The sequence below is a fragment of the Glycine soja genome, chromosome 2, assembly GCF_004193775.1.
Source record: "Glycine soja cultivar W05 chromosome 2, ASM419377v2, whole genome shotgun sequence".
Taxonomy (NCBI): domain Eukaryota; kingdom Viridiplantae; phylum Streptophyta; class Magnoliopsida; order Fabales; family Fabaceae; genus Glycine; species Glycine soja.
In genome coordinates, this window is record NC_041003.1 from 10,955,674 (window position 1) to 10,970,107 (window position 14,434).

General features: G+C 31.5%; 3 protein-coding genes across 3 annotated transcripts; 2 read left to right on the top strand and 1 right to left on the bottom strand.

Annotated features, from left to right (window-relative positions):
- Positions 1–956: 956 nt before the first annotated feature.
- On the bottom strand, positions 957–3,859 carry LOC114387020 (cell division topological specificity factor homolog, chloroplastic-like). Its single transcript, XM_028347126.1, has 2 exons — positions 3,643–3,859; positions 957–1,811 (listed from the first exon to the last, which is right to left on the bottom strand). The coding sequence occupies exons 1-2, from the start codon at positions 3,736–3,738 to the stop codon at positions 1,209–1,211; spliced, it is 699 nt and encodes a 232-aa protein (XP_028202927.1). The 5' UTR covers positions 3,739–3,859; the 3' UTR covers positions 957–1,208.
- A 4,649-nt stretch (positions 3,860–8,508) lies between these two features.
- Positions 8,509–9,889, top strand: LOC114372614. The gene is made up of 2 exons (XM_028330274.1): positions 8,509–8,629; positions 9,333–9,889. The coding sequence occupies exons 1-2, from the start codon at positions 8,509–8,511 to the stop codon at positions 9,887–9,889; spliced, it is 678 nt and encodes a 225-aa protein (XP_028186075.1).
- Positions 9,890–10,934: 1,045 nt separating this feature from the next.
- LOC114387030 lies at positions 10,935–14,075 on the top strand. Its single transcript, XM_028347134.1, has 7 exons — positions 10,935–11,268; positions 11,895–12,009; positions 12,493–12,652; positions 12,742–12,890; positions 13,041–13,192; positions 13,359–13,473; positions 13,719–14,075. Exons 1-7 carry the CDS (start codon positions 11,051–11,053, stop codon positions 13,854–13,856), a joined length of 1,047 nt encoding a protein of 348 aa, XP_028202935.1. The 5' UTR covers positions 10,935–11,050; the 3' UTR covers positions 13,857–14,075.
- Positions 14,076–14,434: the final 359 nt, after the last annotated feature.

Below are 14,434 nucleotides of genomic sequence, written 5' to 3' on the forward strand. Positions count from 1 at the left end.
AGAAGTATTTTTTATGTGTTATTCTTTAAGTAAAATGTTTGTAAATATTTTCTTGAATCAGAATTTTATTTTTTATTTTTCATTTCTAAATTGAACATTGTTTTGAAATAATTTACCTCACAATGTAAATTATTTATCATAAATCTAAAATGTATTTTATATTTTTAATCTATATAGTCAAAAGTATTTATTTATTATAAATTTTAATTCTATAAAATAAATATTTATTTTATGCATTATACTCACTAAAATATTAATTAAAAAATAATTGAACAGAACATTGATTTATATCAAAAACAAAGAATAAAATCAAACTAATTATAACTTTTTCTATTCATAGGAAATTAAAGACAAGTATTGAAAGTTACAAAAATTTACTAATCATTCTCAACCAACTAACTAAAGTAAATCTCCTTGGTATAAAACTAATTATAATTTATTTAGTTCAAAATTAAATAAACTAATTAACGAGCCAATTCAAACCAAATTAGAATATGTTTGAAAATCAAGTGAAAAATTACTTTTGAAGCAAAAATACTTTTGTCAACCAATCAAGACCCTTACTTTTGTTTTTATCTCTTGGATTTGCATTGGAATACATACCACAACAATTTCAACTGCAAACCAAAAATGCACTTAGTATGATTAAATTGCCATATTCATAGAACCCCCCAAGGAAGTAATTAGATTGGATAGAAAATAAGTAACATAACACAAGCACAGATCTTTGCACAAAAGCCCTATTCTAAACAAAATGCATGCTTCGTGCGACATGTCTACAGACAACAAACCACATGTACCATGACTGGACCATAGGTGAGAGCTAGTTATAATTTTACATGCAACCAGGTAAGGAGAATGGATGATAGTTTAACTATCTGATGAAGCTAAACTATCAGCTAGCTCTCTTTCGTAGGCCAATGGCAAACGACTACCAATTCCATGAATAATAATGATTCATACAATCATAAGCTTATCATAAATGCTAAGAAAAGACAACATACCAAATTTAGTTCAATGATGCAACAAACCAAACTAACAGATATAGATAGTACAAAAACAAAACTTCTCATCAAAATCTAGTGTCACCCTAATGTAAGCTTCAATTTAAAAATATATACAGAAATCCAGATTAGCTTTCACTGGTAGGCATTTCAGACACTAACTTTTGACAAAGAAATCAAAATTCAAGAACTTTCAACTCAAAATCAAGACCTTTCGTCTGGAACATAGAAATCAAATGTAACATCAACAGAACCAGAAGTCTCTCCGGTGTCCTTATACTCAACATTTGTTATTGTCCCAAATTCATCCATTTCTTGATATTCTGGTTTAACCCGCCGTACAGGCACTGTGACAGAGTAAATAGTTCCAAGATCTGTATCAGCAGAGACACTCAGCTGAACTTTATCCTGTGATTCTATTTCCACAAAATCTGATAGAGCACGCACAACATTGCTAACAATTTTTCGCTTTGCCTCATCACTTACTTCACACCGATCAGAGAACAGAATCATCTTCAAGCGTTGCTTAGCAATCCTAGCATTGGAGTTTTTTCTAGATGTTGCCGATGGGAAAATTATCTTCCAAGCCAAATTTAACCGCTCAAAGAAGTTCATTTTAACAGCATCAAGGAGAAAGTTCTCGGTTTCTTGGCTAACTGAATTTGATGTAAATTTAGGACCTCCAAGGACCGCAGCAACTGGCTTGCAATACCCACGCATATTGCATCGTACAATTGTCAGGTAAGGGCATTTTGGAGTGAATTCAGAGATGCTACAAGCTCTGTTCAAGAAACGATGAAAGTCTACCTATTTAGACAGAAAATTTGAGAAATTAACGACAAGGCATTTTTCATTGATTTCAAAATTTTGATAGTCTGTATAATATATATAGGTAAGTGTGAGCATTTATCAACAATGCAACACTCTAGAATCTACGCCACAAGCATTTGAAATCTGAATAAAAACATCTCATCTAAATAGAAAATTAAAGAACATTTTATTGATCCTTTCCCCACTCTACTGAAAAATCAGAAAACATAAATGCAGTATCGCATCCTCTTTAAGCATACTTAACACCCCAACTAAATGGCACAAACCTAAATATATATTCTATTCTAGAATTTCTAAGGCATGTAACTTATCAAGAATATATTATGCATATTTTCAATCAAATGAAAAAAGATGCAAAAATAGTTATTCCCTCCTCTAATCTTTGGTCTGGAGGACCATGAAATGGAGACACAACTTATGAATGCAGGCTATGATATCAAATTAGCCTAATAAGATCTCTTATAGCATTCAATCAACCACAAAGAGAGATGAAATAGCTATAATTCAACAATTTCCATGGACTCCCATCATCTGAAAAACACCTATAGTATTATTTTGTTTAGAACCACAAGTATCTTCCATAGGAGAAGTACTATTTGAGTCAATAGGTTGAGAGCAAAGAGCACAACCCCTCAAGGACATTTAAGAGACACAGTCAGGTTAGAGTGAGAAGAGAGAGATAAAGTAATTCAAAGAGGTTGACACAAGGGGGATTTAGGAATTTCAGAGAAAGCGGAGATTGAGTGTTTCAAAAAGGTCAAGCCACCGGACAGGCTGCTGACACTGGAGTGGAGACGAAGTGGTTGGCCACCAAGTGTCACACAAACTGAAGAAACTTGTAAGCTTATCATATATTGATAAGAACCTTGGGAGAACCACATCACAAAAGCTAACTGTTATAGTTGGAGAGCTCAAGGCCTTATTAATTCCGCACTGGAACCCATACTACCAATGTGGGATTCAAGTCCCATACCATGTAATTGGATCCTAACATAACTGTTCGCAGGTATGAATCTCTAGAAAGTTCACTAATATCACAACTTCGCAAGCAATCCCCACAATCCTGCTCCAATCTCGCATACTAGCAATCCTGGCATGAACGAGCACGGAAAAGGCAGAAAAATCATAGGATCTTAATCGAGACAAGGCTCAAAAGTCAGACCAAAGACCTTACTTAAGGAAAATCAGGCATATACCACCTAAACCAACCACCAATTAGTTGAAATACCACCTATAGTGTGTGTATATATATATCATACCACAATGGAGGCCAAACACAGGTACCACCTACAGTCAATAGACAGATGGATGCCATTGTACACTTATACATCCCTTGTCTGTAACTCTAAACCAACCACTATAGAGGAAGGTTTCCACTTTCTACTAGACAAGCTACTAGACCATCCATCATATCATGCCAATAGCCAAATGACACTAAATGTATACATAAAAAAACAATTTCTGTACTCAAATAAAAGGGCCACATCTGGCTCTTATTGCATCTTACTGTAGCAACTACATTTTTTTTATTGTTTCCATTCTGAATGCACCATAGTCTCCACTACACTGAGAAATAGATTATAAAACGCGGCTGAAGAATCAAGGAAACACCGCAATTGTAAACAAAAAAAAAAACCTAATCGAATTTGCAGAACCCTCGAATGGTACGGTTTGCGTGTAATTAGGCGTTGAAATCAGCATGAGCGGAATTGCAAGGAGAATATATGCATACTGTGAGAGAGAGTGTGAGAAGCATTTGTGCGAAGAAAGGGAGAGAGGGGAAAAGTGAGATGAGAGAAAACAAAACCTTTGGGGAAGACTGAGAAGAGGTTCGGAGTGGAGGCGAGTGGGAGCGATACAGAGGAAGTGTTGCTGAGACTCTGAGATCGCCGGAAATCGCCATTGTTGACAGCTTCGGGACAGTGGAACTTCGATATTCTCAGTCGCAATCTTCTTCTTGTTGCCCGCTATTATCACGCCTCCTAGTACGTCGTCGTTTCGTCAGCCTTTGTTCTCTTCTTTGTTCCCTTACCAATGTGATGTAATTTTTTCCAGTTCTTTTTTTAATGGGAGTAATTTTTAAATTATTTAGTAAGTCTTACCCGGTGAAACCACTTTCAAGTTAAGAGCAGTAACACTTTGAACTTTGAAGTAATAAATAATATTAAGAATTCAGTGTAATGTTTTTTTTTTTTACTTCGTCAAAGTCTTAAGTTATTTTTTTTTTTTTTTTTTACTTTGAAGACTTTGAAGTAGTAGGATATATACAACTTCAAAGTCGTCATTTTTTTTCACGCTATTTTTTTTGTATTTCATTTTGTTTTCAATTTTTTTTCATACAAAATATATTAAATAAAATAATATTTAAAAAATATATAACATATTAAATAAAACCATAAAAAATATACAGCATATTAAATAAAACTAATAACAAGTAAAATTAAAAATATTTATTTAATAATTAAATAAATAAAATTGTTTATAATTTTTAAAAAATTAAAAACAAAACAAAATAAAAACAAAAAAAATAGTATGAAAAAAAAGAAATTACAATTTTAAAGTGATAATCCATTAATATATATATATATATATATATATATATATATATATATATATATTACAACTTCAAAGTCATAAAAACAAAAAAAAATTAAAGTCATAATATATGATATCCTTTTCAGAAATAATTTAAAAATTATCCCCTTTGAAAAAAACTGAAAAAAAATTACGCCCCGTTTGTAAAATAGCCAGCAAATTGATTGGTGAAAAAAAATATTTGATTGAGAAAAATTAGGAAAGAGAGAATTTTAGATGTGTGAAGTAGGTTAGTTATTTAGAATTTATATTTGATTTTTCTTTTATTTTTGCTCACCTATTTATTTTTTATTTTTCTTAAACTATACATTCTTTTTACCAATATAGTGTGACATCATTGTAGATAATCTTATCTCTTAAATATGTAATCATGTATTTAATTATGTATTTGAAAAAATATTTATTAAAAAAGTTAATCATTTAAATGAATATTAGTATCTTAAATGATTAATCTTTAACTTTTTTCAAAAAAAAAAATTAATCACACAGAAAAATAAACTATAATTTTTTTTATTTTCACTATATTTTTCATCTATTTCTTTAAAAAAAAATATTGTTTTCATTCACCTTACTTCTCACTTGTTTCTTTCCTTCTTATCAAATTGATCCTTAAAATAATTTCATTTTTTATGTCTATTTAAGGAGTAAGGATATATCGCTTATAATAAAAAAAAAAATACTATTATAAAAATTATCTCGTGGTCGCCATGTATTGGCTAGATAATTTGAAAGATTTTTTTACACTGATTTGTCATCAACTGGTTAGTAATATTAATTAAAATCGACCAAAACTAATAAAAAATTATAAATCAAACTAATTAAATAAAAAGTAAATGTCATAAAATTACAGTACACAGTAAGAAAGGATCCGAAATTACTCCCTCTCTAAAATATAAGAAAAAAATAGACTTTTCTTAATCTTAAATATAAAAAACATCAACTAATTTTATTTTATTTAATGTTATTAACATGTATTTTTATTGCATTATCATATTTTATTGTACTAAAATTTATATATTGAAATAATATCACTTATTATATGTAAATTGATGTGCACATTAATTTTAGTTTAATATATTTTGTAATGTATATGTAATTTTACTTGTGTTTATTTGTTTATTATGATAGTATAATATTAATATATTATGTTTGTAAATATATGTTTATCTATACATAATTGATCAAATCATTTGTGGTAAATACTTAGATATCATTTTATTTTATAAATGTATTTATGAAATATTGAAATTGTAATGTTATTATGTCACTTGTTAAAAATTTTATTTTTAATTATCTTTACTCTTAGGGTGTATACATTTCAATTCTAAGGATTTTTTTATAATATTTCAAAGTGAGATACGTTGTGAAGAGAAAAATAAAAGAGATGGATAAAAATAAATAAAAAAATAAATATAATATTACGTTGAAGTTATTGTATTGGACATGTTTTTTTATAGAACATTCAAGTTTTGATGATTTACATAAATTTATTTTATAAATTTCTCTTAGAAGGAAAAATCATCTTAAACAACTTACAAAAATTCAATACAACTATTTTCTAATATTATCAATTATAAAATTCAGCAAAAAAAATAATTCCAAATACAAATCTAAAAATCAATTTCAATACAAATTTATACGACTAAATACCATAAGCATGACATGATTAAAGATAAAAAGAGAGAGATATATATCATCATGTTCTTTACAATTGTGTTCCTTTTTTCTTTTTACTTTTTCCTTTCTTATAGACTCATGGTATGTAAACTTCAAATCCATTAACCACACACAAAAATGAGAGGAAAAAAAATCAGAGCAATAAAAAAAACAAAAGGAAATTAATAAAAGGATATGTAAATAAAGTTAACACATAAGAAGACAAATAAAAAGTCTATAAGATGTAAGAGGTCTTCTTACTTTACTTATTCAATTTCTTCTATATTCTCTCTTCAAATAAAAAATTTGGTCAACAAAGCACCATACATGTTCCTTAAAGACACAAAGATAATAAGAAACAATTAAAAAACTTATAATATGAATGAGATAAGGAAAAAAATATGAGATGTTTTCTTCTTTGCCTTAAAAATACTTGGGAAGAAACAATAAAGTAAACAAAAATAATAGAGAATAAGAAAATAATTAAAAAATTATTAGATGTTTTCTTCTCATTTTTTCATTTTGCCAACACAACACCATATATATTTTTACCTCTTAGAATATTAAAAAATTATATACTCTCATGACTTTTGTTTCCTAGAGATACAAAGATAATAGAAAAGTAGTTAAAATAACTTATAGCATGTGAATAAGACAAGGGAAAAATCATTAGATTTTTTTTTACCCATAAAAACGCTTAAGAAGAAACGATAAAGTAAGTAAAGAAGAAGAATTATATATTCTCATGGTTTTCTTTTCCTATAGATACAAAGATAAAACAAAATTAAAAAAAGAGGATTGACAATAATATTCTCATGGTTTTCTTTCCCTATAGATGGATACTCTTCAATTTGACAATTATAATTTCAAATATACATTATTAATGATGCTACTAATATTTCAATTGGACTATAATTGTTTACACCATTGAATGGCAAAAAAAAATGATTGTCTCATGCTCATATTTTAATCTTTTCGCATCCTTCAAACAAGTATCCAAATCTATAAGACATTGACAACATAATTTCTGTTGAGATAGCAAATAAGGACACACATCCAGATTTGTATCAAATTGTCTCCAACCATATGATGCATGGACCATGTGGGCTGCCAAACACAAGGGCACCATGTATGGTCAATGGGAAGTGTATTAGATTTTTCACTAAAAAGTTCCACCAAACAACAATTGTTGATCAAGATGGATTTCCAGTTTATAGGAGAAGAAACAACGGACGTACGATGCAAAAGCATGGTATTGAACTCGATAATCGATTTGTTGTGCCATATAGTCCACATCTGTTACTCAAATATAGAACACACCTAAATATGAAATGGTGCAATCATAGTACATCAATCAAATACTTGTTTAAGTACATCAACAAAGGATCCGATCGGATTACAACAACTATTGTTAATGTGCAAAATCAGGATGGCACACACAATGAGGTTCATGATGAAATTAAACTCTATCTTGACTGTCGGTGTGTGTCAATCATCTGCTCATTAAATGCATATCATCTATACACAAAACCCCCTTTATTATTATATTAATTAATACATATTATGTGTTCATGTTTTATTATTCATTCACCAGGTATGTGTCACCCCTTGAAACATGTTGAAAGATTTTCGCATTCTTAATGCATGGACGTGCACCAATAGTTGAACACCTCTATTTCCACCTAGAAAATCAACAGACTGTTTACTAGAAAGATAGTCAACCAATTGGCACAGTATTATCTAAGAGTACAATCAAAGAATCAATGATTACAACTTGGATGGATATTAATAAAATATACCATCATGGACGAGATCTTACTTATGCTAAATATGTGTCCAAATTCATTTACGATGCATGCAAAAGATGTTGGCAACCAAGAAAACAAGGAAATATAATTTGCATGCTCATATGGGTACCCCCTTCCAGTGGAGAGTTGTTCTACATGAGGATGATGCTTTCCTCCGCTAAAGGGTCACAATCTTACAAAGATATTAGAATAGTAGAAAATATTGTCTACCATACATTTAAAGAAGCATGCTTTGCAAAAGGTTTTCTAGGAAGTGATAAAAAATTTATTTGTGCTTTACAAGAAGCTAACACTTGGGGAACTCCACACTTTCTTAGGAAGTTATTTGTGAAGCTGCTATTTATGAATACCATGGATAAACCAGAATATGTGTGGGAACAAACTTGGCAATGGATGGCAGGTGATATTGTATTTAATCATAGAAGACAAGATAATTTCATCAATCTTAAATAAATACATATCAATCATAGCAAACAACTCACTTGCTAACAATGTCATTGTCGTACTATTCATAGGCATTCATCTCACAGACAAAAAAAACAATGCATCTTTGTTTGACTGAAATTGAAAACCTCCTACAAACCAACAGGAAAAGCCTACGAGATTTTCCTTCAATGTCATACCCAATAGGATATGCTGCCAACCCACACGGAAATAAGCTTATCTACAATGAACTGGCTTATGACAAGGACATTTTGGCTGCTGAATTTAACAAATGCTATCATTCATTAACAGGTTTTTACATCATATTTTAGTTTTTCTTAAAACAATATTCATTCCCAACAATCCATACTACTAATACATTATGTATATATTACTAAATGTAGATGAGAAGACTTTTATTTTTGATAAGATTATGCATGTAGTTGCAACTCAATCAGGCGGAGTTTATTTTCTCTATGGATATGGTGGCACAGACAAGACCTTTTTCTAGAAAACTTTATCATCTACTATACGCTCTAATGACGACATTGTTTTAGCAGTGGCTTCAAGTGGGATTGCCTCAATACTGTTGCCTGGGGGTAGAACAACACATTTTTTCCTATACCAGTGCCTGCAACACAAAATTCTACATGCAATATTCATCAGGGGAGTGACTTGGCTGAATTGTTGCAGATGACGAAACTCATAATTTGGGATGAAGCTTCAATGTGTCACAGGTACAGTATTGAGGCACTTGACAAAAGCTTAAAAGACATCATGCACAACGATAAACCTTTTGGAGGAAAGGTCATTGTTTTTTGTGGTGATTTCCATTAAATACTACTTGTTGTGCCAAGAGGTAATCGCTCTAACATTGTCCATGCAACTCTAAATGCATCATACATTTGGGACCATTGTCAAATTCTTAAGCTGACAAAAAACATGTGATTGCAATCGAATCTTACTGCCCATACCAACTGTGAGGACCTCAAACTATTTTTTGATTGGCTCCTAGACATAGACGATGCTAAACTTGGAGAACCTAACGATGGTTATGACGAAATCACCATCCCAGATGAGTTTCTTATCAAGGACTTTCAAGATCCTATCCAGGCAATTGTTGAAGCAACATATCCAGACTTATTACAGAACTATAGCAATGGAAATTTCTTGCAAAAAAGAGTTGTTCTAGCCTCTACGAAAGATGTTATTGACAAAATAAATGACTATGTCCTATCTTTGATTCCTAGTGAGGAGAAAGAGTATTGTAGTGCTGATAGTGTTGATAAATCTTATGAACTACTCAGTCCTGCTTTCGGAGTACTAACACCTGAATTTCTAAACTCATTGAAAACATCAGGAATACCTAATCACAAGCTCAAAATCAAGGTTGGTACTCCCATCATACTACTACGAAATTTGGACCAAGCTGATGGGTTATGCAATGGAACTAGACTTATTGTTACAAGGCTTGGTTCAAATGTGGTTGAAGCAGAGATTATTACTGGACCCAATATATGTCATAGGACATACATACCAAGAATGAATTTGTCTCCTTCTGATTCTCCATGACCATTCAAGCTAATTAGAAGATAATTTCCATTCATGGTTTCATTTGCAATGACCATTAACAAATCTCAGGGATAGTCGTTGGCACATGTTGGATTGTATTTGTCAAACTCAGTTTTTTCTCATGGCCAGCTATATGTTGCACTTTCACGAGTTCAAAGCAAAAAAGGACTTCATATTCTTATTCATGATAATCAAGACACTTCCAAAAATACTACCATTAATGTAGGATACAAAGAAGTATTTGCAAACTTATAACACATGGTATGCATCCCAAATTCTTATTTCTACATATGTATTATCATTAATCAAATTCATTTTCTATCAAAACATTATTTGTTGATTTCATTTTCAATTTATCTATTTCTAATCATATAATTACAATATACTATGTTTTTTACTTTACCGTTACTTATACCGCGGTCAACATCAACACTCTATTGCAATTTCATTATCATCAATTCTCAAATAAATTTGATATAATGCTTTTATTTCTTTATTATTGTAGCAGAACATCAACAACACAAATGATGCAAATTTGTCATTACATCACACCCACTAATGCATATTCATATCAATTTACCCATTTTCAGGTTAGTATTGTTATATATAGTAGTAAACTCCTACTTGAGATTTTTAAATATTCACTAATCTTATCTACATATGCAATCAATTCATTCATTTTTGTTCATTGTGCAGCCTCTCATTCACTACAACAACATATTATTAATTATAATCTCACCAACACCATCCGAAGCATTCTACAATCCGATCAGGTTAGTTTCAAATACATACTTAAATTAATGTTTTCTTTTTTTCTACCGATATTTCAGCATTATTATTATTCCGATAAACAAAATTATCAAAGTGTATATATGTAATCATAATTTATATTTATCACTACTTAAATAGAAATATGAGTCCGGACATCAACACGTCTATCTGGTTTTTCATATATTTGAAAGTACGGGGACTACACTCCTAAATTTGTCTACTACTGCATTTGATTTTCTAAAAAACCTACCCCCACACTCATAGGCCAATGACATTTATTTTTTAAGAATAATAAAAAAAAAGAGCAAACGGAAAGGAAGTGAGAGAGAAAAATCCCAAGACAAAGCAAAAGCAATAGCCCTTAGAAGAAGACCCTCTTCCTCTCAGGGAATGGGCGGAAGATGGAGAACCCTCTCTTCGTTCTATAACCGCATAACCACTTCTTTTTCTTATTCTTCCAAACCCCATTTTCCCTCCTTCAACCGCTCCATCTCTCTCGCCGCCGCCGCAACTTCTGAAATACCCGACCCGGATCAATTCGGGTTCGTAGACCCGGAACTCGATCCCTGCGTCAAAATCCCAGTCAAAGCTTATTTCCTCTCCACCAGGTACCTCCCCAATACCCTATCCTTTTCAAGTTCCTTAATTTCTCTCGACCCTTTTGTTGTTTTGTGGAATGCGCAAATGGGTCGTTCTCTGAATCTCGTTTCTCTGCTGCTACTTATGACTTCTTTTACTGTTCCATTTAAGAAAGAGAAGATCATGTTATCTGGGAGTTAAAGTTTGTACTGTTAGCTTTTTTTGGTGATGGAAGGTAAATTTGTACTTTTACCTTTCATCTTAGATTTGGAATTTAGAGTTTTATGATTATTTTTATTTTTATATGTTTCTATTTGTCCTATGTTTTAGTGTTCGATTTAGAAGACTGTGCTGTGTTTTGTGGGGGGGACTGTAATTTTTTTTGCATTTATGATATTAGATTGGGATTTTGGACTTTTTTATTTTTTATTCTTTTTAGTTTATTATTAAAGTGGTAACTTAATGCTTGTATGTGATTTATAGGTTGAGGTTTTCTGGGTTTTTTTTAATCTTTTGTTATAGCGATGCATTGTGTTTTTCCTTGGTTTTTGGGTTGGAATTGAATTGAATTGAACCCGTTTCCTCTTACTTGTCTTTTTGTTGTCCTGTTTTTGTTTTCTATGATTTGGCTGTCTCAGATTCATAATTTTGGCAGTATAAATTTGAAGGGCATTCAGGCTGATAATCACAGAAACGTTGTTCCTCCATCTTCCCGCTCATCTTCAAACTATGTTGCTCTCCGCTTCTGTGACTTCAATTTGGACTCCAATGTAAGATTTAGTATTATTTCTTGTGTTTCTATAGGAAGTCACTAAATGCTTCTTGAATATCTGTATTGAGTCAATGCGTGGTTTATTATAAATTTATAACAAAATATAACCTTGATGTTCCTCTTGGGGCAATGTGTGGATTGGGATTATGAGCCATGAGGACTCATTTTTAATAGAATGGTATTGTGGAACTTATGCGTGCATTTGATGTTTAAGGGTAAGATTACAGGAAGTTCTTGCTCCATATTCTGCTAATTTCTCCTTCAGGAAGGGTGTCTGCTGAGCAGCCTGAGCTGCATCATAAATAGCATTGTTTTCATTGTTGATGATAATTGATAATTAAATTAATGCACTCTATAAAAAAGGAAGCAGATTCAAGTGTTCATAATGAGAAAATCTGTTTAAATAGATTAAGATTAATTGTACAATATAACAATGTGATTGATTCAACAGAGTCTGAACAACTTTAGTCATTTGATTCAGGGACATGGGTTTCACATGAAAGCAAGCAACTGTCGTTACATGGTTGTATATCAGTATGGGTCAGCTGTTTTGTTTAATATTGAGGATCATGAAGTGGAAAGTTACCTGGAATTAGTTAAGAGGCATGCATCTGGTTTACTTCAAGATATGAGGAAAGATGGTATATTTCTTCAGAGAAACTAATCAATCGTATAGTTCTTCTGAATCCTGTTGCATATGTGTAATAAGTAACATGTTCTGTGTGATTAGATTATGCAATAAAGGAGAAGCCACTGCAAGTTGAGGACATGCAAGGAGGTCCAGACTACATAGTTCTGAAATCGTTGGATACTGATGGTATCCGTATAATTGGAAGTGTATTGGGACAAAGCATAGCTCTGGATTATTTTGTCTCACAGGTTAATATGTGCCAAATGTCATCTTCTTTCCAGTACTTTGTTAGCCATTTGTTAACCTGAAGGAAAAAGACAACCCTTAAAACTAAAGCCATTATTTTTATTTTAAAAGAAGCCATTGACTTTTTGGCATTTGCTCTCTCTCATTATCAGGTTGATGGTTTAGTTGAAGAGTTTGCTGGCATAAACCGCGGAATGGAGAAAACTGGAACCTTCACTATGGATAAGAAGAAGCTACTTCAGCTAGTTGGGAAGGCTAACTCAAATTTGGCCGATGTGATTCTTAAAGTTGGTCTCTTTGAGAGGTATTTTATCCTTGTTTTAGAAAAATACACATACGGCAGTGTAAGAATATATTGAAAATTTAAGATTATAGTAATCCCTAAAGATTTCAAATATTTGATTTATCAATTCATTTCATCCTAGACTAGTGAGAAATTTTGGTTTTTTTTTTAATTGTGGATTAATCAGATCAGAAATTGCTTGGAGGGATGCAAAGTATGCTCAAATATATGAGTATCTTCGGGATGAGTATGAAGTTGCCCAACGCTTTGGAAACCTGGATTTCAAATTGAAATTTGTTGAGGTATTTGAGTTGAGCCACTCCATAAGTATTAGTCATTTCATCTAAACAATGCATTTGAAATATTCTTTTGAATCTGAGCCCATCTAAACTCAATAATGCGTGCTTAATATTATGAACAGTTCTTCTGCTAGATGCACACCATTTTCCCCTACATATTTAACTTAGTAGTTGAGGTTGAGGTTGTTCATTATCTTCAAATGATGTTGTCCAATTAAGGCTTATTTCATTGATTTGGTTGTTTGCAGCACAATATTCATTTCCTACAAGAAGTTCTCCAGAACAGGAAATCAGATTTCTTGGAATGGTGCATTATTGGTCTATTGACTATTGAAAATGTTCTATCCTTATATGAGATACTTGGAGCTACAAATACAGTTTCTTAGTAGATAGTAAGAAGTTGAAGCTAGATTAATTTCTTGTAGTAACAATTCAAGCAAATTTTGAGCTAATAAAAAAATTTCCCCTTTGTATTTAGTATGGTAAATAATATCCGCATATATCCCAGACCCATTGAACTGTATGAAATTTATTTGAAATTGTGATATAATTGAAAAACAAAAATGGATATAGGAGCATCTAGTTCCATCATTGTTGGAACCGAACTATTGTTCATATTGTAAAGTTTTATCCATAGGAGGATGGTAAATTAATCTGAATTTGTTATCATAAAACCCAAGGGACGTTAAAATTTTGCATTGTTTTCAAATTCTGGTATTCCATACCCTATCAATCCTGCATTCGAGTTATTTCCATGTATTACACGGCTCAAACAGTTTTATCGTTAGCCGTAGTTAATTTGAGAGTTAACTCGGCATACTCTTCCAACCATTTCAAAGTATACTTCATATAAACTATAAAAAAAAAATGTCAAAATAGCAGTTATCCCGCCATACGCCATAGTTTTTTTGGAGTCAACCGCGTGCCGCTATCCCTGAGATTTAAAACATTCTTAATCGATTAG

Bases quoted from the DNA above. Each gene is read 5' to 3' on its own strand.
- LOC114387030 (XM_028347134.1), top strand. From the start codon at position 11,051: ATGGGCGGAAGATGGAGAACCCTCTCTTCGTTCTATAACCGCATAACC. The intron at 12,010-12,492 runs GTAAGATTTAGT...CATTTGATTCAG, and splicing joins ACTTCAATTTGGACTCCAAT to GGACATGGGTTTCACATGAA. The intron at 12,891-13,040 runs GTTAATATGTGC...TCTCATTATCAG, and splicing joins TGGATTATTTTGTCTCACAG to GTTGATGGTTTAGTTGAAGA.
- LOC114372614 (XM_028330274.1), top strand. From the start codon at position 8,509: ATGTCATACCCAATAGGATATGCTGCCAACCCACACGGAAATAAGCTT. The intron at 8,630-9,332 runs GTTTTTACATCA...ATTGGCTCCTAG, and splicing joins ATGCTATCATTCATTAACAG to ACATAGACGATGCTAAACTT.
- LOC114387020 (XM_028347126.1), bottom strand. From the start codon at position 3,738: ATGGCGATTTCCGGCGATCTCAGAGTCTCAGCAACACTTCCTCTGTAT. The intron at 1,812-3,642 runs GTTTTGTTTTCT...CTGTCTAAATAG, and splicing joins CTTCTCAGTCTTCCCCAAAG to GTAGACTTTCATCGTTTCTT.